Source organism: Bidens hawaiensis, unplaced genomic scaffold (assembly GCF_021521415.1).
Source record: "Bidens hawaiensis isolate Kalapana, Puna unplaced genomic scaffold, B.hawaiensis_p1.1 tig00045338_1, whole genome shotgun sequence".
Taxonomy (NCBI): Eukaryota; Viridiplantae; Streptophyta; class Magnoliopsida; order Asterales; family Asteraceae; genus Bidens; species Bidens hawaiensis.
In genome coordinates, this window is record NW_027498058.1 from 111,855 (window position 1) to 137,042 (window position 25,188).

Sequence of the window (25,188 nt, forward strand, 5' to 3'; positions counted from 1 at the left end):
ACTCCTCCAACCTCACCACTAAACACTGTTCTAGATCCGATCGACTTGTCGGATAATTACCCTGTCAAGGAGAAAGAGGTTGGTGAATCTGATCGACTTCCCACATCCCCAACTCATCCAGAGCATTTCTTCCAGGATCAAGGTGGGGTTAGTGTTTTCCACTATGGGGGGACAGCTTCCTCATATCAGGTAGAGGAAGATACTGCTCCACATAGACCTCGCTGGTCGTTGCGCCGGAACTCAGTGTTGAATGATGCGGACGTTTGCCAAGAATATCTTGACGAAAGTCTTCCTCCTACAGAGAAAGAGCGGCAACGCCGTCGCATCCGCCGGGAACTCCTAGAATCCAGTTCTTATCATATAGCGAACACTGTTTCCACCAATCATGAGATACGTCGTGATTGGTTAGCCATGAATGACGAGCTAGAGGCAACCGAGCGAAACTTACTCGGTGCCAAGAAAGAGACCCTTAAGGCGTTAACTGATGCCCAAGATAGCCGTCGGGCCATGGAGGCGGCGAAAGCCGAACGAATTGCTGCTGAGGAAGCTAAAGTTGCTCTCCAGAAACAACTGGATGGCCAAGTTGAGCTGATAAAGACCCTTCAAGCTGACTCAGCAGCCAAGGACAAGCGCTTGTCTGACCTTAATGCTAAGAGTCGAGACCAAGCCTTGGAGTGTGCTGAACATAAGATGGATCTTATCCGGTCTCAGGCGGATAAAAAATGGCTTCTGTCGACAGCGATTCCCAAGGTACCAAGTTTTTTATTAACATAATGTGTTTGTTTGTACTCACGCGTGGTTATTTGACTTAACAGGTTATCACTGACGTTCGAAATAGTGATGATCTTGGGAATTGTATTGCGGTGCTCTTCCGTGCTTCCGAGCAAGCAGGCCGACAGATGGGTTTTGAGGAAGGATATAAGTTTTGTTCTGAGGGCAAACTTCCGGATGAGTGCGTTCTGACCGGCAAGGATACTACTGCTATCCTTCTTGAGAAAAATAAAGAGTTTGACACCTTAAAATTTCCCTTTCTGACCATATATCAGAGCTCGCGGATAAGGACGATGCCATGGATCAATTAAAGGAACTGCTGGATCTTGAGAAAGAGGAAGAAGATGAGGAAGCCAAAGATACTGCGGAAGACGAAAATGTCGCCCCGTAGATGTATATGTACTTTCCTCTGTAAATCTTTCTTCCTGTTTTGTAATCTCTTTTGATCAATAATAAGAAGTATTTGTGTTTCTTCAGGTGCACTTTGTCTTATGTGCTATAATATAAGTGCCTATCCGGAACTTCGGTTTTATCAATAAAAGATTACAACTTAATACAATAACATGGAATTAACTGGGCATTCTCATACATTGGGCATAGGCCTTCTTACAATAAAAGAAATTACATAACTTGCCAGTCTATGTGGGCACGCAGGCCGAAAAATAAAGAAGCAAATAAAACTGCTATATATAGCATTTCTTTAACTGTGTTGCGTTCCATGTTCGAGGGATTTCCGTCCCATCCAACTTCTCCTACTTATAGGCACCTTTGGATAGTACTTGTTTAATTTTATAAGGTCCTTCCCAAGTTGGGGCTAACTTGCCCGGAGGCTCTTGACCGGAAGCCTCGTTATTGCGGAAGACAAAGTCTCCTGCATCGAACTTGCAATTTTGGACTCGCGAGTTGTAATATTTCTCAAGCTGTCTCTTATAATTGTGCCCGTGAATCAATGCTAGTTCTCTTCTTTCTTCCAACAGATCTAGATTCATCATGAGTTCGTGATTATTGTCATCAATTAACAGAACCCTCGCGGATGGAATCCCGATCTCTGCGGGGATCATGGCTTCTGTGCCATAGGTTAGGCTAAAGGGTGTCTCCAAATTGCTGGAGTTCTTTTGGGTGTGGAAGGCCCATAGTACATGAGGAAATTCATCCACCCAACCTGTTCGTTTCGTCCCTAGCCTTGCCTTGATCCCCTCCTTGATAGTTCGGTTAGTCCTTTCGACCCGACCATTCGCTTGCGGATGAGCTACGGATGTAAAGTTTTGAATGACTTGAAGTTCTTTCAACAATTCTTGCAATCCGCTATCAGCGAATTGGGTCCCATTGTCACTTACCAATTCTTGCGGGAGACCGAACCGGCAAATAATGAATTCCCACTTGAATTTTTTCACGCTCGAAGCTGTGATTGATGCAACCGGTTTGGCTTCCACCCATTTGGTGATGTAATCAATGGCCACTATCAGGAACTTGACTCGTCCCGGGGCTTCTGGGAGAGGTCCCATGATATCAATAGCCCATTTTTGGAACGGCCAGGCAGATGTAACTGGAATCAGTTCGTTCTTTGGACGCAGGGTGTTGGGGGCATGACACTGGCATGAATCACGCTTTCTGATTTCCTGCACAGCGTCTAAATGCATGCCGGGCCAATAGTACCCTGCGTTCATGATCTTTTCAACTGTCATTCTTGGTCCCGCGTGTAGCCCGCAAATGCCTTCGTGAATTTCTCGGATCAAATAATTTGCATCTTCTGCGTCTACACAACGTAACAACGGACCAAGAAATGATCTCCGATATAAGATACCTTCAGTCAACTGGTAATTCAGAGCTTTGTGCTTAATTTTCCGAGCTTCAGCCTTTCCTGCTGGAAGTGCTCCGGAAGATAAGTACGCTTTGATGGGCGTCACCCATGATTCAACGCCGGTTTGAATTACCAGGACTTGATTTTATGGAACGGATGGATGATCTAGAATTTCAACACGAGTATCTTTGTCAAAATGCTCAAAATTCGTTGAAGCTAGCTTGCTAAGAGCATCCGCCGATTTATTTTCACTCCTCTTAATGTGAACGACATTGAAAGAGGAGAATTGGCGTATCAAGACTCTTGCTTGTGACAAATAAGAAGCCATGACATCGTTTTTGGCTTCATATGTTCCGTTTATTTGTCCTGCAATTAGCATAGAATCCACCCGTGTTTCCATATGTTTCACTCCAAGCTTTTTCACTATCCGCAGTCCTGCCAAGAAGGCTTCATATTCCGCCTCATTATTGGCACTTTTAAAGTCCAATTGAATGACGTATGTAAATTCATGCCCCTCAGGATTGACTAGCCTTAAGCCGGCACCTTAGCCTTCGCTGCTTGAAGCTCCGTCCGTGAACAGTGACCAGACTTGTCCTTGTTCCAGAGGTGCTTGAGGTTGTTGTTCGATCAAACATTCTTGTTTTTTGTGCTTCGGGACTTCTGTTACGAAGTCCGCCAGCACTTGCCCTTTGATTGCCGGTCTTGGCTTATACTCGATCAAGTGTTCACCCAATTCGATGGCCTATTTTGCCAGTCGACCGGACAATTCAGGTTTACTCAACACATTCTTGAGTTTGTATCCGGTTAACACGTTGATGGGGTGACCCTGAAAATATCTGCGGAGCCGTCTGGCGGCATAAACCAGTGCCAACACCAATTTTTCCAACATCGAATATCTTGTTTCAGGGTCCGTCAGTGTTCTACTGACGTAATAGATTGGAGTTTGGATATTTTTCCTATCTGTCAATAGGACAGCCCCCACAGCAATGTCGGATGCCAAAAAATATAGTGTTAATGGTTCACCCGCGTGAGGAGCCGTTAACGTGGGCAATTCCATTAAACACTTCTTGACTTCCTGTAATGCTTGTTCGGCTTCCGGAGTCCACCTGAATTGTGCTTTTTTTAGGCAGTTCCTTAATGTTGAAATGAACGGATAAGATTTAGCAGCGTGGTTTGCCAGAAACCTGTTTAATGCCACCAATCTCCCGTTAAGTGTTTGAACTTGCTTGAGGGAAATGGGAGACGACATACGGGCTATTGCTTGAACCTTGTTCGGGTTAGCTTTGAAACCCGTGCCCGTAACGATTACCCCGAGGAACTTTCCTTCCTCCATCCCGAAGGAACATTTTGCTGGATTTAGCTTCATATTGATACTTCTTAAAGTTTCAAAAGTTTCCTATATGTCCCTCAACATTTGGTCTTCTTCGATGCTTTTTATTAGTAAATCATCCATATAAACTTCGAGATTTCGACTTATCTGACCCTTGAAGGCCTGATCCATCAATCGTTGGTATGTGGCACCCGCATTTTTTAACCCGAAAGGCATGATTCTGTAACAGAATGTTCCTTGGTCAGTGCGGAACGCTGTTTTGTCCTCATCACCAGCTGCCATATGAATCTGGTGATACCCTTTGTAAGCATCGAGGAAGCACTTGAATTTGAAAGGGGCCACAGCATCCACCTTTAAGTCGATCTTCGGAAGTGGGTAACAATCTTTCGGACCTGCTTTGTTTAGATCTTTATAATCTATTCACATTCTCCACGTTCCGTTGCTTTTCGGAACAGTTACTGGGTTGCCACCCACGTTTGGTACTTAATTTCTCGTATAATTCCAGTGTGAAGAAGATCTTACACTTGCTCATTCATGGCTTCCATTTGTTCCGGGCCCATCTTTCGTTTCTTTTGCATAATTGGGGTGATCAACGGATTTACCTTTAACTTGTGTTCCGAAATGCTCCGCGGGACACCAGTCATGTCCGCGGGCTACCACGCGAAAACGTCAATGTTCTTGGTCAATAATTTCTTTAGAAAGGTTCTCACTATCTCTGAGATAGCGGGTCCTATTGTAATTGTGTGGTCCGGAAACTTCTTATTCAAAACCCACTTCTCAGGTTTGGTCCTCTGAGCCTGTCTTGGGACCTTGCTTGGTCTTGAACTCTCGGTTGTAAAACAATGTCGGTTTATATGAATTATCGCCACACCAGTGCGAGTTGGAACTCCTACTGCACCATGGGTTGTGGACGGATGGGCATTGAAGTCTCTGATCGCCTCCCGTCCCAAAATAATGTCATGTTTAGAAGTTGCTGGTAGGACCAAAAATTCAACTTCTTTTGTTCTTGAACGTACTCCGTCACTTAGTGTGACCGGGAAAGTAATAACACCGCGCGGGTGCATTATCTCTCCCCGAAACCAGAAACAGGAGCATGAATTGGTTGTAATCTTTCTTTGTCCTCTTCGTCCAATTGTTCGAAACACTGTTCGTACATAATGTCAGATGTGCTGCCTGTGTCAAAGAACATATATTGTGACCGGTAATGACCAAATTCAGCAGTAATTATCAACGGATTTTTGTTACACGGGCCCCCTTTTATCCGAGGAAAGATCACAGGCTCGTTCTTCCATTCCTCGTCTGAATAGTCTCTCCTTTTTCCTTTACCCGAATGTCTCCCTGGATCATGTGGACATTCAGATCTTTGACTTGCCTTTTGGCTGGGCCCTGGCTGTCCTTTGCGGGAGGTTTGCCAGTCCCTGCTCGTACGCCTTTAACCAAATGTTCGAGTTTACCATTTTTAACAGCTGCTTTAATTTCATTTCTGAGGGCCACACATTCATTCGTGTTATGCCCAATATCATTATGATATGAGCAGTGTTTCTTGTTATCGAGGAACGACTTTCATGGTATTGGTTGAGGCTTCCGGAAAGTCAGATTCTCCGTGGTAAGAAGGGAATTTTTGATAACTGGGTCCAGCTGTTAGAGGAACGAGCTGAAAAATTACGTTTACCCTTGTTACTGATCAAAGACCTTGCATCAAAAGGCTTAGATCTTTCCGCACTTGGCTAAAGTCTTGACCATATTGGTCCCTTAGCCTGCCTGTTCGGTCTCGGAATTTGAAATTCAATCTTCGGTGATTGTTTTTTACTACTAGAACTTCAAGTTTTCTCAGTTCTTGCAAACAACTTCGATGCCTTCAAGATTTCATCCCATGATTCGGGCATTCCATCTCTTCCTGTGAGAGTACGGATCAAGGCATCACTATGGACGTTCTTACAAAATGCTCCCCGTAGCATATCTTCGCTTACTCCTCCGATATCAAGACTCTTGTTAGTAAAACGAGTAATGAAATCTTCAATAGACTCATTATTTTGCCTTGTCACATCTAGTATTTCCGAAGGGTCACGAGTATGTTTCTTTTGTTGACTAAAGTGCTGGAGAATTTTGCTACAAAGTCTTTCCAACTTGTAATCTTTCCACATGGCAATTTCTCAAACCACTCCCGCGCTGCCCCGGTGAATGTTAGTGCGAACATGTGACACCAATATGGAAGAGTCCAACCACTGACTCCTCCAACTGCTTCAAACCTTAACAGATGATCACTAGGATCAGTCATTCCATTATATGTTCCAACGGATGTTGGAATCTTTGCGTTAATCGGGAATGGAGCTGTCGCGAAGCTCGAAATAAATTTTGATCTCTCTGCGAAAGACTCCGGGCGATATGGTTTGGAAAAATCATACTCAGCATTGCTATGATACTTCGTATGGCGGACAACTAGGCGTGGATAGCTAGCCCCTCCGTACGAAGGGAAGCGACTATCTCCGCTGTAGTAACTACCCTCCGGGTTATAAGTTGAATCATATCCGTCCAATTCATCCTCATAAGATGATACCCGCATATCTATGCGAGGACGAGGACGTAACCTCCAGATCTCTCCTACGTTCTGTTCCTGTGGCAGACTATATTGGATGTGGCTTCCCCTTATGGGAGGAGAAATGGATCTCCTGGGAGGCTCATCGTACGTCAGGGTACGACCATGGAAACGCTCATTCCGAACCCGACGTTCATACTCTGCTTTCAAACTATCTTGTTGAACACGAAACCATTCGTCCGGAGACAAAAGTCCTTCGGTTCTGAAGCTATGACGGTGAGCTCTTCTTTGGTTAGAATCACCAGAATCTTCTTCCAAACCTAACTCCGACAGGGTTCGGTGGACTTCTCTTGTAATTCGTTCTAGATTCTTCAAGTTAGAACCTCCTGGGGCTGTGACAAGCCCCAGGTCAGTAGTTGGTGTAGCAACATTCCCAACATCTACCGGAGTGGCATTTTTTAATGGAGTGAAGTGCCCCCTAGCCGCTGAACCACCTAAGGTAAAACTCCTGGGTTCACGACATCAGTTCGCGGAGCAGAGTTTGTGATTCTAGCAAAAACGGATGTCGCTTCTTCACGTGATTCAATATTGGGATCTCGTGAAGGTTGCGACTGATTCTCCGTCGGCCCTTTAGGTAATTGATTCATATCGTAAAGAAAACGAGGAGAAAAAGTTTTTCTGCTGTTCTAACAAACACACGGATGGCGCCAATGAAGAAACTCGGAACCGCTCCCCAATTACGGGTCCTGGATCCAATGAGTCCACAAGGTAGAATGTGGTTAACAACTAATACGATATGAACACAATTGCCCAAAGTCCAGTGACGTGAACCTGCAAAACAGACACTGTGAGCTCGTTACGGGAAGGACAAGAGGGGGGTCTTCCCGTAACCACCCTCCGGCGTGAGAATAAGTACAGTTCTGACGAAAGTAAAGTACTTAAGAAAATTGAGAGAGTACAGTGGGAGTGAATGAATACCTCATGATGATTGAGAGGGTATTTATAGCCGAAGGGTGTAGGGAAGTGATTGGGCCAGCTGTCCATTTAGAAGATGCCTCATAACCGTCTGTATGCGTGTCCTTATATGATAGGTTTAGCTTATACGTTGCATGTGCATGTATAACAACCTGGACACGTGTCGCTCTGTTATTGGTTAATGGGGTAACATTGGCCATGTGCACGGTTATAGCGGCCTTGTCACGTGTCACTAGCTAATTGGCTGAGTGATCACGTATTGCTCAAGAAAGCATCTTTGAAAGATCTTTTTAGAAGGTAATTAGTTGATAACAGCTGTCCCGGGGCATTGCCTTGTGGTCATTTACGCGGAAGGGTATTCCTTCTTGCGGATGACTTTAGGATGCTTCCGCATGTGCTATGAGGGTGTTCCTTCCTCAGATGATTTATGCGGATGATTCGTATGTCCCGCGGGTGCCTTATGAGGGACTTCTGATTGACCCGCGGGTATTCCTTAAGGGTATTTGGATCTTTTTGGTACCCTACCTCTATAATCCTGATCATATATATATATATAACTATCTATATAATTGTCTACTATAAAATCCTACGTGTCACTCTCACATCAATTCTCACCCACCTTTAAAGCCACCATATTACTTCATTCATTAATAAAGAGCTTTCATTGATTTAACCCGGTTTTGACACGTTCACGGGTCTTCCGGTTCACGGGTCATATCACTTGGTGAATTAACATCTACCATGTGCTCTCCCAACCAAACCCTAACCCTGTCTCATCAAATCACCACCTGACCACGACGATTACCCAGAACCTAGGCTTCTACCTCCGGTTCCTCAACACTCATTTTTCCAACGGTATGTTTTGCTGCAATCGAACCATAATTTCCTGCAGCCATCAACAACTGTGAAATCAAAGTATATTGTATGCTTGAATCGGAGATATTCCACCATCAACAACTCCATTCCTGATGACGATGACCCCTGCCATGCTCTCATAACCATTGAACCCTAAATAGTGTTCTTTCAGTTAGGTCTTAAAGGTAATCAATTTGCTTAAATTCGTGCTTTTTTTTAGGGTTTTAGGGATTTTGTTGTCGAATTTTTTTGTTGGCTTATATTATTGTAAAGTTAGATGTTGATGTTTTAGGATTTGTGATGGTTTTCTTTTTGGTGATTAATTGACTGCAAACAAAGGGTTTAGCGTTCTTCGTATCTGAGTCGATTTGTTTGGTTTAGTTGGTAACTGATTATTAAGATGTTATGTCCTTGATTCGTATCAACGATGTTATGGATAGATAGATCGATTGATATCAGCAATGTGTTATATTTTTAAATGCATTAAACTGTTAAATGAAATGCTCAAGAGGGGTATGTGGTCTGCTACTTATTATGAATTTTTTTGCTTCCATTAAAGTAAGTTATGTAGATTTGCCTCTGTTTCTTCAACAATCGCCAATAGGAGTTGAAAGTTCCAATCAAATCATTCAATCTAGATACATACGGTGTGTTCGATTATTGTTATATTTAAATTAGTTGATGTTATAAACGATAAATGTTATTGTTGATGGTTTTTTATAATAAAAACCAAGGTATTGAGCTCATGAATCAAGATTGCTTAATCTATATGAACATGAATCACTTTTTTTTTTCCAATTAGCCACATGAATGAAGTTGTTTTCTTGATATTCTATTATGCAAAATATCAACAGGCTGTTTTCAAGCTTTTCTTTGGTTCAAAATATATGTATAAATAACTTATACAGAAAGTTAAAGGTTTTAAACAAAAGTCACCCACTTTGATCAGAACCGTTTTGACCCGGTACCAAAAAGCCTAGCTCGCGCCCATTTGACACAAATAATTTAAATCTAATAATGTTCTTACCATTGTGTTCTTGTCCTAATGGTGTTGTTATGCTTGAATAAAGTTCGGGAAAGTTATAATGGATTTTGTGTTAAGTTTTTAAAGTCAGTATGTTATGTTGGTTTTTATATTTGCTCAAATGTTTTGTTTTATTTTGGAGTAATGCTCTTGATTATGAGTTTGTCTAATTAGGTTGCTTATTTGATATTAATAATTCTTGAGTAACGTTCTTGAATTTGTTTTAAAGTACCTCTTGGCATATGTAATGAAACTTCCCTCAACACCCATTTTGCACCTAAAACGTCCCCACACCCCTACGAAGGAATCGAAAACACGGATTGTTTGGGAGTATCACAAAAAGGTTTCGCATCAAAGATTATTTTATTCATAATAAATCTTATAGTAAAAGGTGTAGAGATTACTATCTTTCACCATCATGCCCCTTTTTTGTCGTTTCTATTGTTCTTTTCTTGTGGATAAGTGTATTTAATCATGTTAACTTGAAGACGTAATGCTTTACAAATACTACCTGACAGCTGGTATAAAAGAGTTTTATGTGACAGCTACGAATGCGTCAATGAAATATCATGAGGCTGAGGTTACGGGTCGGATGATAACATTTTTGCTCATTTCTTAAAAACATGTCAAAATGGTACATGTATTATAGCATAGTGATTGCATAGATGTGTGTGTGGCTAGCAAAGAAGTCGGGACATATTTATAAGCATACGTATGATGTTGGTATATAAAAGAATATCAATATGGTACCGTCTTCTTCTTTTCATTTTGTATATTTTTATTATTACGCAAAGTTACATGTATTTATGCGAGATGTACATGTTATTTTTTGCTTTGTTACGTAGAGATTTTGGGCCCACACGTTTTGAAATGGCTATGGTTGTCTGCATCGAGTAATACCAAAGATGGAACGGGCTTTCCTACTGTACATGGTAGCTTAATGGAACGAGCTTTCCTACTGTAAATGATAGCTTATAATGTCATTAATATGCAATATTCGATATATCTTTTTAAAAGTTTTTGATAATTTTTGAAATGTAACATGATAATGGAGTCAATAGGTGGTGAGGTTAATGGTGTTAGTTTTTTATTTGTTTTTGTTCTTTTGGATTTGGTGTCACTCATTAGCTTAGATGAAGATTGTTGCTTTGAAGTCAGAATATTTCAAAGTGTTTTGTTGGATGAAATTATAGACAAAAATAGCAGGTAAAGGTGATAGCTACAGGACGAACAAAGATTGACTATTTTTGTTTGGATCTTATAATGTTTTGATGTGGAATCTTACTTTTTAAATGGCGTGACTGGTTTATTAGGCTATGTGTAATAAATGGACTATATTAGGGACGATTTTTGATATGCAACGTCACGTCAACAAAGGAGCTATTTTCATTTATTGATGCATACAAACATACCTATCCCAAGACAAAGAGTCCAACTATAAACTTAAATCCAGGCGCTACTATAAACTAGGGATGGGCAAATTTGGGATTGGTACCGGTTGGTACCGGTACCGAAATTGGTACCGATTTGGTACCGAATCGGTACCAACGTTTTGAGTTTCGGTACCAGTACGGTACGGGACCGGTATTTTCCGAAATTTTACCTTAAATACCGGTCCGGTACCGGTACCGAACCGAATATTTCGGTACCGGTACCAAGAATCCGCGAAATTCGGGACCGGGATTTTCGGGACCGGGACCGGTCGGTACCGGTACGGTCCCGATCTCATCCCTACTATAAACCCATCAATCTCAATTAAAAGAATTCAAAAGTTAAAAAATTTAATGAACATAAGTTATTAATGCATATAACCTTTAAATTAATACAAAATCTACAAATCAAAGTTTACGTTTAAGTATAAACCTAATATAATAATCGAAAACCATGCATATTTTAATATAAAAAGTTATACGTTTACAATAATATGAAAGAATTCTAAATAAAATCGCGTAACACGCGGGCTAAAAGCTAACATATATATATATATATATATATATATATATATATATATATATATATATATATATATATATAGCCCTGCACCATTACACTCCAAAAAACGAATTCTCATCCCTTGCTGACTGGGCGCTACACGATGCAAATGTCCCTAGCCCCTCCACTACTATTTCTAATAGCAATGGCGGTTTGGTTCGATTAAAGACTTGAGCTTTCACGTTGAGTGTGACTGCCATTGTAATCTAATCTAAGGTATGAATGAAGATAGCAACGTATAACGTGAATGGCCTGAGGCCTCGAATCTCTCAGTACGGCTCCCTTCGTAAACTCCTTGACTCTCTCGATTCCGATATCATCTGCCTCCAGGTCTCTTCTCCGTTCCCAATTTTACCTTTAGCCTTTAATAACAATCTAATTTCAATTTCTTTATTTTTACTTAATATTATTTAGGAAACCAAATTGTCTAGGCAAGAATTGAGAGCTGACGTGGTTTCAGCAGATGGGTACGAGTCATTTTTCTCTTGCACTTGTTCTCTCGAAAAAGGCCGTATGGGTTATTCCGGTAAGCTGTTTGTTAAAATGCCCCAATGAAACCAACTTCATTAATTGACTCGTTTCTCTAGTTTTTGTTATACATTTGAAGTTATTTGTTTTCTGGGATCATGTTTAAAACAGGTGTTGTAACATTTTGTAAAGTGCAATCTGCGTTTTCTAGCAATGAAGTTGCACTGCCAGTTGATGCTGAGGAAGGGTTCACTGGTGTTCTAGAGAATTCTAGAGGATTTGCAAACAGAAAACACGATTCTTTGGCGCGTGCGGAAGGGCTTGAAGGGTTTGATCGAGACGAGCTTCTTAAAATTGATAGCGAGGGGCGTTGTATCATCACTGATCATGGTCATTTTGGTGAGTGGCATGCCTGAAGTTGAACAATATATAATAAGATCACAAATCGTAAAACCGAAATTTTGCAGTTCTTTTTAACATATATGGACCTCGAGCCGCATGTGATGATGCAGAACGGATTGAATTCAAGCTTTCATTCTACAAGATACTGCAAGTAATCTTTTTTCTTCACATCGACTATTAAAATTAAGTATTTTTTTATATAATTTCTTCTTTATTATTTGTTTTTGGTGTTTTGTTATAGAAACGATGGGAGGCCCTTATGCTTAAAGGAAGAAGAATAATCGTTGTTGGTGATTTTAACATTGCTCCTTGTTCTATTGATAGGTGTGATGCAGGACCAGATTTTGAAAATAACGAGTAAGCTTCTAAGTTCTAACAACCCTATTAAGCAATAATCATTATTTACCTTTAACATTTCAAGTTTTATATTTTGAATATTACTAGGTTTAGAAGCTGGTTTAGATCTTTACTAGTGGAACGTGGAGGCGTGTTCTTTGATGTGTTCAGAGCAAAACATCCTGAAAGGTGCAACATAAATCATAATTTGTGTTTTTCTTAAATACTGTTAATAACATATTATATCTCTAATCATTTATAGAACAGAAGCGTATACGTGTTGGTCCACAAACACAGGTGGGGAGATATTCAATTTTGGGTCAAGGATTGACCATATTATAACTGCTGGATCATGCTTACATGAAAACGTAGATATGAAAGATCATAACTTTTTTACATGCCACGTTAAAGATTGCGACATATTAACACAGTTTAAACGTTGCAAACCTGGGACCATGCAAAGGTAAGTTTTTTACATAGGATCAAATATTTGACTTGTGGGCTGACTATTTTTGATTCAAGTTTTCTTCTTTCTTATTGGATTAAATTCAATTTTATTACTTGTGTACCTTCAGTTACAAATGGAAAGGAGGGAAAAATACTAAGATGGAGGGTTCAGATCACGCCCCGGTCTTTATGAGTTTAAACGAGATTCCCGATATTCAACAACATAATACTCCATCTTTATCAACTAGATACTGTCCTCAGGTTCGAGGATGTCAACAAACTCTTGGTATCATATAATATACCATTTATTTCTATAATGATATTTAATTTTGATAAAGCGCACACACACTATATCTTGGATGCTTACAGACCTGAATGCGGTTTTGCAGTGTCGATGTTATCAAGAAGGCAATCAACAGATGAAACCAAAGTTCTTGATGAGGAAGTTAAAGTGCAAAATCGTGAGGTATGCGATAACAGTCCGGTTTTTGGCTCGACAGCAACAAAGAAAAAGTTGAAAAAGGGTCAATCATCACAGCTTTCACTTAAGTCCTTTTTTCACAGTAGTTCAACAGTAAATAAAGATGTTAAGAGCACGACTGCTGAGTTGTCAGTCAACCATACAAGCAATTTGATTGACGGGTCTGAAACTGATATTGTGAAGTTCAATCAAAGTCAACCTGATGTGTGTCCAAGTGAATCGGATGCTTGTAATTCTTCTCAAACTGATAAAAGTCAAAGTGCTCAGTTAGAGTGGCAAAGAATTCAACAAACGATGCAGAGTAGTATTCCTGTGTGCAAGGGTCATGGAGAGCAATGTGTTTCTCGGGTTGTGAAGAAAGCAGGACCCACTTTTGGTCGCTGTTTTTATGTTTGTGCTCGTGCAGAAGTATATTTTGTGATTTTGTAAATGGTGTCTTTTATGTTCATTACATATGTGTTTTGGTTTGGCTTATATGAGAAACTTTACTTTGCAGGGGCCAGCATCAAATCCTGAAGCAAATTGTGGTTACTTTAAGTGGGCTGATTCAAGATCTAAGCGCAAACAGGGCTAGTGATCTTATCTCTAAGTGGTCTGTTTGCTATGCTTCCTCTCATCTTCTGTTATCTAATTATTATCAATACACTGCTCAGAGCTGGTAATTTGTGAAATAGAAGTTAAAGTTTCATGAGCTTCATTGTAGACCAAAACCAAGCTTATTGGTTTTGAAACAAAACTGAACTAGTAAAATTGGAGACTTGAGCGAACCAACCAAAACCGCTACGAGTTGTCCACATATGCTGTCTTTGTTCATCTCGTTTGTTAGTTTTATTCTAGAAATAGTCATAATTGTTTTAACTTATAAGCGTTGGTATCAAAAGTGTTTTATTTATTTGCATTCACTTTATATATATATATATATATATATATATGTACCTATATATATATATATATATATCATTTAAAAAGGAGAAAAAAATGACTAAGTTTTCAATCATTTGTGTAACAATTTATGTTGACTAGTTATCCTGTACAACACACCAATTGATTTGTTTTATAGACGTTTTCTGCAAAATGTATAAAAGGAAAAAATAGGTATTTTTGTAGAGAGAAAGCTGATGATTTGTGAGTTGTGAAAAAGATTGAAATAATGTGAATTAAACTTTTACGATATTTGGCTGGGATTGATTCTCTGCGTTCTTTGAACATAGCCCGGTCTTCTGGTGGTAGATGTTAGAGGGATGTTAGAGGTCTTTTTTGATAAACTTAAAATCTATTATCGTGTATTTGTTTTTGTTTTCCACTTGTGCATTTTTTAAGATGAGAGAAGTTTAGAAAATTTGTCTTCCAAGCTTTCAAAGTGTGCCTTCACCTTGGGACTCATTGTAGATGTAGTTTTAGACAAGGAGGGTCCCCAGGCTCTCGCCTCCTGGGCGGGCAAGGATGGTCCTTCAGTCATCAAGATCTAAGTCGTCATTGAACTCGTTTAACTTTATATTTTGAATGAGCATTCGACGTTGCTTGAGACGAATTGTGTTCATTCGTACTAGATGCCGTCTTGGACCATTTAGACGCTCAAGCGGCCTTCATTGGCCGTACAAGATACTTTTTTTGAATTAAGGAGATTCCAATCTTCTATCATTGTAAAAGGGTGAGATTTTTTGGCCTATTTGTAGTTGCAAACTCATCACTTCACCATCTCGAGGTTCTTTTGGTCCGACGTACTTATCTTTTTCTGTGTTTTTTCACTTAGAGGTGGCTGGTTGTGTTTGAGTAAACTTCTCGGGTAATGATTGGGTTTTGGGTATGAATGTGTGTTTGGAATGAGAAGAGGACGTCGGGTGGATGTGCGTGGGGTTACGCAATATCGGTCAATACATCACATTGTTGGTGTGTTGGTTGTAAATATAGGGGCTGTTTCTTTCCGCTTCATATCATGCTAATCTTTTAAATTGACAAAAAAAAATTAATTTTATATTTTGTTTCAAGTTAGTTATATATATAGCCATTTGGGTACACACTTCTTAACATATAAAAAAACAGGGAAAATCCCAAAGTGGTCCTTTTTCTGAGAGAGAAAATCAAAATAACTCAATTTTTTCTGAAAATTCGGAAATAACCCTTTAAATCTCGTCTGGAAAGCCACAATGGGAATTGAATTATTTGAATCTCGTCAGCTCCGTCAAAATTTGAAGTATCTCGTCTTTCTAGGCCAAATTCTAGGAAATTCCGTCTGCTTAGTTCATTTTTTGAAAAAAAATTCTTGTCCTTTTCTTTAACACTAACTTTCTCGCTCTTCTCACCTCTCTCTTCCCTTTTCTCTCCATCATCTTTCTTCATCATCCTCCTTCAAAAACCTCCGACCATGTAAACTGGTTTGGACTCGGGTGACCTTTAAACCGTTTCCGGCGAGCACAAATCACAAAGCCCCGATAAATCCGTCCATTGGCTTCGATTTGTTCTCGTCGAAAACGGTTCAAACGTCACCGGAGCCTAATCTGGTTTACATGGTTGGAGGTTTATTTTTAAGATGGTGAAGATGATTGATGGAGAGAAAATGGGAAGAGAGAGAGATGCGAGGAGAAAGAGAGAGATGTGTTAGAAAATGACAAAAAAAAAATTCTAAAAAAATGGATGAAGCAAACGAGATTTTTTAAAATTTGACCTGGAAAGACAAGATTACTTAAAATTTGAACGGAGCCGACGATATTCAAATCATTTTGAATCTCGTCGAATTGATTCCCAATGTTACGCCCAGACGAGATTTGATGGGTTATTTTAAAATTCTAAAAAAATGGATGAAGCAGACGAGATTTTTTAACATTTGACCTGGAAAGACAAGATTACTTAAAATTTGAACGGAGCCGACGATATTCAAATCATTTTGAATCTCGTGGAATTGATTCCCAATGTTACGCCCAGACGAGATTTGATGGGTTATTTTCGGATTTTAAGAAATAATTGGATTATTTAATTTACTCTCTCCTTTTCACTTTGGGAATTTTCCAGAAAAAAAAAAAAAGTAGTCCCTTATTAATTTATCAACGACATTTTGTCCTTAGATGCAGCCGTGGCTCACCATTTATCTTGATGAGTCAGTCAGTTCATCAAAACAAAAGGCTCCAATCTTTCGATGGGATAGTGAAGCTATGAATGGCTCTCTATCTGCAATGCTGTGTTCCACTTACACCTTCTTCTCTTTCTCTTGACCTGAAAACATGGAACAAAATCATCAAGAAACATGTAGCCGAAGGCAACACCTTCCATTCATACCAACAAATGCAACAACAATCATTCACCCCACATACCCTCTATTACTCAAAGCACTCTCTAATCATTCCAATCATCGGACCGGATTAACCCTCCATGCCCAGATAGCCAAAACCCCATTCCACAACCACATGCTGGTCCAGACTTCACTTCTCAACATGTACGCATCTGTTAACAAATTACACGAAGCTCGTAAAGTGTTTGATAATATGCAAATAAAAGATATTATTGCTTGGAACTCCATGTTGGATGCATATGTTTCATTTAAGAATATGGATGTTGCTATTCAACTTTTTAGATTAATGCCTAAGAGGGATCTTTATTCGTTTAATATAATCTTGTCTGGGTTTGAGGAAACCGGTGATGTGGGTTCTGCCCGTAAGGTGTTCGATGAAATGCCTCAAAGAAGTATCGTGTCTTGGAACACTATGATTTTGGCATGTGGGAGGTACGGAGATGTTAAGGGTGCGCGTAAGGTGTTTAATGAAATGCCTGAACGAAACGTTGTGTCGTGGAACACGTTACTTGGTGTTTATTTGAATAACGGGTTGTTTGATGAGGTTGTTATGCTTTTTGACACCATGAAAGTGGAGAAAACTGTACTTCCGGATTACCTTACGGTAACAACCGCCTTATCTGCTTGTGCTGGATTAGGGTTACTAGAAAAAGGCCGTGAAATTCATGTATACGCGCTTGAATTAGGGCTTGTTTTGGGTGTACATGTAATCACTTCTTTAATAGACATGTATGCCAAATGTGGATGTGTAAACAGTTTCTTGTGCGTGTTTTACAAGTCTAAAATGCGAGACATTTTCTGTTGGAACGCGTTTATATCTGGACTTGCTCTTCATGGATACGGTGTTGCTGCACTCAAGGTGTTTGATGAAATGCTTCAAGGAACAAAGCCTGATGATATAACCTTCATAGCTTTGCTTAGTGCATGCAGCCATTCAGGGCTGATAAAAGAGGGTCAAACCCTTTTTGAATCTATGGAAACCGAGTATGGTGTGGCACGTAGAATGGAGCATTATGGGTGCATTGTTGACCTTCTGGGTCGAGCCGGTTTTCTTGAAAGCGCGTATATGATCATTGACAAGATGCCATTTAGGCCAGGGAGGTCTGTTTTGGGTGCATTGCTTAGTGCTTGTGTGAAATATAGGGATATGGAGATTGGAGATAAAGTCGTGAAGATACTGTTAAAGTTTGATGGTTTAAATGATGGGGATTATATGCTGGTGTCGAATTTGTATGCGTCGTGTGATCATTGGGATGAAGCGCATCGTTGGAGAGCAATGATGAATGATTCAGGGATTGTGAAGACTGCAGGACTGAGTTCAATAGAGGTTGGTAATAGGGTACATAGATTTTTGGCTGGGAATATGCATTAATGGAACATAAAAATGTTTTTAACCTTTTGTAATTATACTGTGTTAGTGCATTCATAAACTATAAGTATAAAATACTATTTTTATGATAATAAATCATAAAGATAAGAATATGTGATGAAAAATATTAATTACAAATTATTTCATAGTCTGTGCATAGTCTTTCCTTCGACCTCATAAACCATAAAGCTTTGCGAAAACGAAAAGAAAAAAAGATCGGTTAATCTACAAGCTATAAACTCAAGGTTGATGCAACGTTGAGCTGAACAAATTACAATAATTAAAATATAGATCTTACAGAAGTGCATAAATCCCCATGGTTAATTATTGGTTGAACAATAATCAACACAAATTGTTAAGGACGTAACACAATCAACACAGTCGATGTTATGGATGTGTCATGTATTGATCGCATATTCGCATCATAGTCAGACAACGTCACGGTCATTGTCGTGGTCCAACGGTAACCGTGGATTAATTGTCCAACCACTAGACATATTTTTCTCAACAGTGAATCGTGCTTCATATGTGCAGTCAAGATTAAATACCGAAAAAATGCAAGATAGATAAATGCCAAGGCATATATGATGAAAGATCAGTCAACAAAGTCTTATTTTTAACCATTTTTGAGGAACTAAAGTCAAAGATTATATAAAAATTGCTAATTTTTGGATCATAAATCATTGGAAGAAGTTTTCTTAAGAAAATAGTAATTCACATGTATTTAAATAAAAAGGATGGTTTAATCAAATAGAGAAGTGAATATTTTGGGAATAAAACAATTTTTGTATAAATCAATTTTACTTGTTATAAGTTTATATCTTTTGTGCGAGACATTAGCCAATTACATGTTTGAAAGTCTCTCACTCATTTTTTAAAAGCATTCTTACCTGTATTTTAACAAACCTTTCATAAATCTAACACGAAACAATGTTCTCTCAAGTAACCTTCTATATTATTCATTTATTTGAGAAATCAAGATCAAAAAGTTTAATACCAAGTTAGAGAATAACGAAGGTGATCACTATCTGGATTAGTGAGACGATAGATATGTGATCACTTTCTTGAAACTTGGAAGATCATGGTGTTTCCTTTCACGTTGTTATAAGGAAAGAAGTTGTGATTTCTGTCATCTTAAACAGAAGTTTGTACACGGTTACCTATACCGATTTCGAGAAAATAATAGTGAAAATAATTTTTATGAATGAATTTTTGTTATGGTAAACGCACACCCCTTTAAATACCACCTATTTTCACTTTATGTTTTCAATCACAGTTGATAAATTGAAACAATATAGAGAAAATTAGCATGACCAATGAATTGTGGTGACCCTGAAGTTATGATAATTAGCGCCTTTAGCTACAAAACAAAGCACCGACTAGGCTCATCGGAGAGAGAGGATCTCTTATTAGATCACCCTCCAACGTGAGAATAAACAATTAGTTTTGAGAGAGAAAAGATAGTGCAGAAGATTCTAAGGAATATATTTTGAATTGTGATTACCTTATCATGATAAGTTCCATGCATGAGTATTTAATATTTATCTTTTTTGGTTAAGATGAACCATTAGTGCCCCCCTTCCTAGAGAATGATTGTCAGAATTAGTTATTGAGTGGGTTTTACATAATATCTTCTCTGGCACATGCCGTTGATATATGGGTCCCTCTCAGATAGCCAGATTTATTATGTCCGCACTAATGGTAACCATGTTTTGGGAAATTAGAAAGTATATAGCATACCCAAAGATCCGAACTTCACTAAAGCTGTATGCAAGGCGTGACCTTCGAAAATAAGAATTGACATTCAAATAATCCTAAACTTTTTGATTATTGATTTTAGAGTTAATGGCCATTTTCGTCCCGGTGGTTTGCTACTTTCGCCACTTCAGTCCAAAATTTTTAATTTTGTCAATTTAGTCCTCATAGTTTTAAATATTAGCCAATTACGTCCTATCTGTCTAACGGCATCCAGCTATGCCGTTAGTTTAAGGGTATTTTTGTCTTTCTCCTTTTAATTTTGAGTTAATGGTCATTTTAGTCCCTGTGGTTTGATATTTTTGCCAATTCAGTCCAAAGTTTGAAAATTTATCAAGTTAATGTTCAGTTTAATTCAGTTTTTTTTATTTTTTATTTTTTTTGTTTATAACCCTGAAGAGCATAATTCAAGCCCAAAACCATCGAGCAATCTCAAATACTGGTATGCATTTACTCTGTTAACAACAGTAATCATACCCCCCACCTTATATTTAGTTTCTATACATTTCCTAAAATCTTCTTCATGGTGGAATTCAATGGTAAAGTGGTCAAGGTAATTCCCTTAAACCGAATTATACAGAAAAAACTAAAAATTGTTTTGTTGATTAATGTATAATAGTTGATTACGACCCAGATTTTCGTTATGATATGTTAATCTCTAAACCCTAAATATTATGCATTCATCAAAGAAACAATTTTAGTTTTTTCCGTACAATTCGGTTTCACGGAATTGCTTTGACCACTTTACCATTGAATTCCACCATGAGGGAGAGTTTAAGAACCGTATAGAAACTAAATACGAGAGGAGGGGTATGATTAATGTTGTCGACAGAGTAAATGCAGACTTGTTTTGGGCTTGGATAATGCTCTCTAGGGTTATAGAAAATAAAACTGACTTAAATTGACAAAATTTCAAACTTTGGACTGAATTGGCAAAAGTATCAAACCACAGGGACGAAAATGACCAATAACTCAAAATAAAAAGAAGAAAGACAAAAATACCCTTAAACTAACGGCATAGCTGGATGCCGTTCGACGGATAGGACGTAATTGACTAATATTTAAAACTATGAGGACTAAATTGACAAAAATACAAATTTTGGACTGAAGTGGCGAAAGTAGCAAACCACAGGGACGAAAATGGCCATTAACTCTTGATTTTAATATGCAAGTTGTCCCAATAAATCTAATCTAACTATACTATTAAAACAATAGAGTTTAACTCAACATGGTCTCTTTCTATTGATGTATTTTTAAACTTTTCATTTTTGTCTATCACTTCTCTATTTTTCATGTGAATAAAAAAATTATAAAATAAATTAAAATACTAGACAATCAAAATTGTTAATAATTATTATATATTTTTAAAATCTGGTCAAACATCATAATTAACCTATTAATGTAATTATGATATTAATTATTCTAAGAATTCAAAAACTTATTAAATCATCTCATTTACATTATATAAATCTCAAGATTGAAAACCCAAACCATTTTAATCTCTCTCTTTCTCTCTCTCTCTCTCTCTCTCTCTTTCCATTTATTCCCCCACTCTCCAATATTCCAATAATGGCCGATTTTGTTATATGTTTTTCCGGTAAGGTTATATTGTTTTCATGTAAGGTTTTCCGGTAATGTTTTATATTTATTTTAATTGTTATATTAATTTTTATAATCTATTTATGTTGTAAATCAAAAGCCAAGATTGAATTGATATGTTGAAGTTATTATGGTTTTCCGGTAACGTTTTATATTTATTTTAATTTTTATATTACTTGGTTATTATATCTTTAGATTCCATATCAAAATTCAAGATTGAATTGATATGGTGAAATTATTACGGTTTTCCGGTAGTGTTTTATATTTATTTTAATTGTTATATCATTTTGTTATAACATCTTTAGGTTGTATATCAAAATCCAAGATTTAATTTATATGTTAAAGTTATTACGGTTTTCCGGTAAAGTTTTATTTGATACTCTATCATATTATTCTTAATGTTATTATGGTAATTATATTTCATACTCTATTTGGTACTCTTATCATATTATTCCAGTAAGGTTTTATATCAATTACAATTATTATTATTTTCCGTTTTTGTTTGTATTTATATTAATAATAATATTATTTTTTCTTATAATCTCTTTAGGTTATATATCAAAATCGAAGTTTCAATGGAGATCTTCACTATTTCGTTTTTCCGGTAACGCGATTCAAATTTCCTGGTTGTAAATTATAGCATCAGTTTTATATTTTTTCACATGATTCAAATCTTCCATGATTTGTAACTTATTTATTATGTGATATTAATATTAATATTAATATTTAATTTTACCATTTCAGGTTATTGTCCCCAACTTGATATAGCTAATTTCATGGATTGAGGATTGTTTGATAAGATGTCTTTTATTTTGTTTAATATTGATATATATTTTTGTTAGTATTCATGTATTTATTTATTTTTCACAATTTATGTAATTCAATTGATTATTATATAATCCGAAACGAAATTTAGTTGATTATTCTTTAAGACATTAAATTATCTATAGTAAGATAATCAATCTTATATTGTTACAAAAATATGTTATAGAGTTTTAATTTTACCATCTGTTAAAAAACCGAATTTAAATATATTATAGTGTTTTAATTTCAATCTTATTTTAAGTGTTTGTTTTTTACTTTCAGTTTAACACTTTTGACTTTTGTATCTTAATTTTTTCTTAATATTCATAACACATTTGAAACTTATTAAATACAGAATTTGACCAATTAGCAACAAAATTTTTAAAGCTTTCTATACTCTTCAACCTCAACAAACCTTTTCATTTTCTTATATTTAACCATTTTTTAATTATGCCTAAATGTCAAATTGAACGTTTAAAATAATAACACCATTTTATTATTTAAAAAATAATAAAACTTTTCATGTTTTTTGGAATTTGACTAATTAACCAATTAGATTTTAAAATTTTTATAATTATGTCGAAATTATCTATTACAATACAACTATACTATATTTTTTTTAAAATTTTTTTTGAAAATTCACTAACTATTTTTTTATTCATAAATGCGAACCATAGCTTTTGATTTAGTATATCTAACTATAAAGTTATTGAATGTCTCTTATACAAAATTAAAAATAAAAATTCTTTTATAATAATTTATATATTTATTGATTACAGTTTTCTGTACTATATATAATACACCAAACATGGGCAAATTAAGACACCCATTTTTAAGTAATTTACAACACTTAAAGCATGAGGTACATGTGTTAGTAAGGGTAAACATGTCTTTTAAACACAATCTATTCAACTTACAAGTTTGGTCCCTCATCTTTAACCATATTATGTTTTTAATTTAACTTGTAAACTAACTTCCCACCCATGATTTTAAAACGACTATAGCCTTTTCATACTTTAATATTTTTATAAACAAATTGCACCATAAAAACGAGAATTTTAATCTCTTTAATTTGGATATGATATTGTTGTAATTTTTTTTTCATTTTAAATAAATTAATATGTTACGTAGGGGTGTTCAATGTCGGTTTTGATGGTTTTTAAGTTAAACTTGTGAGTCCAACTGTTAATACTGATTTTTTGTCGTCCAAAACCAAACTCAACAATTGAAAGTTGAAACTAAATCGTTACTAACGGCATGGTTCCAGTTTGATTTCACAGTTTAATCTTTAATAATAAATTTAGTTTAAAATAATTAATAATTTAAATGTACTATCAATTTTAACTAAAAACCAACATAATATGATGCTTGAGATGATCATAAATAAAAAATGATAATTTTAGCCAATAAATGGTAAATATTAATGGAAGATCTAGGACGTGAAATAATAACAACAAAGATTACAAAAGGAATCATATTGCAATTAGGTTATTTTACAGTCTTTTCTGGTTTCATATGGCCAGTTGCCGATATAAACCGCGAACCAACCGTTCACTACGTTTTGAAAATTTTGAAACCGACCAACAAACCGAAAGTAAAAAAAGAAAATGAAAAAAGAAGTCAAACCAATAACCGGTTTAAACGATTTTAAGGTTTTAACCGAACCATAAACACTTATATTTGTACATAATTAACAGGTTCAAACACCCGCTGCGTCGCGCGGGCACCCGTCTAGTATATAATTATATGTTTTTGTTCATATACAAAGCACACGTGCATATTTTAACTTCATTCAAAATTTTATTAACAAATACTATAATTATGATTTGTCAAATTCTAACAATATAATCTAATTGTAGTAGTATCTTAATATCAACAAACATTATTTGACCAATTCTCAATGACATCTAAAAGATTTCGATGATTTCCAACCACATGAAAGTTTTCATTTTTTTTATTTGACCAATTTATAATTATATTTAAATGTCAAGATGTATGTCTAAAATAAACCACACATATTTTCGATAACCATTTTATAATCATAGCTCATTTTCTCTTGAAACTAACAAAATTCAAATACGAGCCAGTCATGAACAATATTTGATGAAAAACTAGCTCAAAAGAAAATGTATGGAATATGTATAATTTACCGAAACAAATATGACATTTTAAAGTTAAAAGTTAGACATTTTAATTAAAAAAAATGATTTTTTTGTCTCGATGGTAGCTTATGAATTTTACTTTTTTAACTTTTGATTATGTTTTCAAAGATTGTAATTTGAATGTTGTTTGGGTTTATCTTTGTATTTCACAATCATTGGTTTTCGTACCAATATTATTTACAACTTAAAGTATGTTGTCGTCCCGAATAACATATAACAACTTATGTTGTCCTTTCAAATGACATGTGTTTGTTCAAAATTTAAATATTTCCACCCGTATCGTACACGGGTTAATAACCTAGTAAGGTGTACTAAAATTGGTAAAAAAATTCCTGAATAACCTATTTCAACCCTCTTGGTTACAAATATGTTCTTGCTAGAAATAAAACAGATGAATTCAAAAAAACACTTTGAAGATACAAAACTCTTTAGCCAAAAAAATTCTATTTTTTATTACATATAATAAGCTTTTGAAAGCTTCTTAATTAATGTAATGAAGATGGCATAATGACATACACGCACAAAAATTCTTAATATGCGAACTAAGAGTAGAGGTATCCATTATTTGAATAGGACTTGACAAATTCCAATATTTGAGTTTTAATCAGCCTTTCAATTTTAAAGTCCAGTCAGTTTTAAAGTTTTCAATGATGTAACACTTGTAACTAATACTCTAAAAAGCTTTAGGAATTTTGTTAAAGATAAAAAAGTACAAGTTAAATATATAATCAATTTTTAAATATACATTCTCACTAAATTTTGGTATATAAAGTGCATCATCATCGAAGTTGTTGG

The 25,188-nt window shown here is 36.4% G+C and overlaps 2 protein-coding genes across 3 annotated transcripts; both read left to right on the forward strand.

Moving 5' to 3' along the window:
* The first annotated feature begins 11,418 nt into the window (after window positions 1-11,418).
* LOC143595576 (DNA-(apurinic or apyrimidinic site) endonuclease 2-like) lies at window positions 11,419-14,309 on the forward strand. Of its 2 annotated transcripts, XM_077074560.1 has the most exons (11): window positions 11,419-11,614; window positions 11,699-11,810; window positions 11,924-12,151; window positions 12,220-12,305; window positions 12,396-12,511; window positions 12,599-12,679; window positions 12,753-12,787; window positions 12,863-12,953; window positions 13,066-13,223; window positions 13,327-13,826; window positions 13,915-14,309. In XM_077074560.1, the coding sequence occupies exons 1-11, from the start codon at window positions 11,507-11,509 to the stop codon at window positions 13,990-13,992; spliced, it is 1,593 nt and encodes a 530-aa protein (XP_076930675.1). In that variant the 5' UTR covers window positions 11,419-11,506; the 3' UTR covers window positions 13,993-14,309. The 2 variants fall into 2 exon arrangements, with proteins under 2 accessions (XP_076930675.1, XP_076930674.1); XM_077074559.1 differs by having other exon boundaries at window positions 12,753-12,953.
* A 2,327-nt stretch (window positions 14,310-16,636) lies between these two features.
* LOC143595573 (pentatricopeptide repeat-containing protein At4g33990-like) lies at window positions 16,637-18,076 on the forward strand. The gene has a single exon (XM_077074557.1). The coding sequence runs from the start codon at window positions 16,637-16,639 to the stop codon at window positions 18,074-18,076; it is 1,440 nt and encodes a 479-aa protein (XP_076930672.1).
* The last annotated feature ends 7,112 nt before the right edge of the window (window positions 18,077-25,188 follow it).

Bases quoted from the DNA above. Each gene is read 5' to 3' on its own strand.
- LOC143595573 (XM_077074557.1), top strand. From the start codon at position 16,637: ATGGAACAAAATCATCAAGAAACATGTAGCCGAAGGCAACACCTTCCA.
- LOC143595576 (XM_077074559.1), top strand. From the start codon at position 11,507: ATGAAGATAGCAACGTATAACGTGAATGGCCTGAGGCCTCGAATCTCT. The intron at 12,512-12,598 runs GTAAGCTTCTAA...GAATATTACTAG, and splicing joins CCAGATTTTGAAAATAACGA to GTTTAGAAGCTGGTTTAGAT. The intron at 13,224-13,326 runs GTATCATATAAT...GCGGTTTTGCAG, and splicing joins AGGATGTCAACAAACTCTTG to TGTCGATGTTATCAAGAAGG.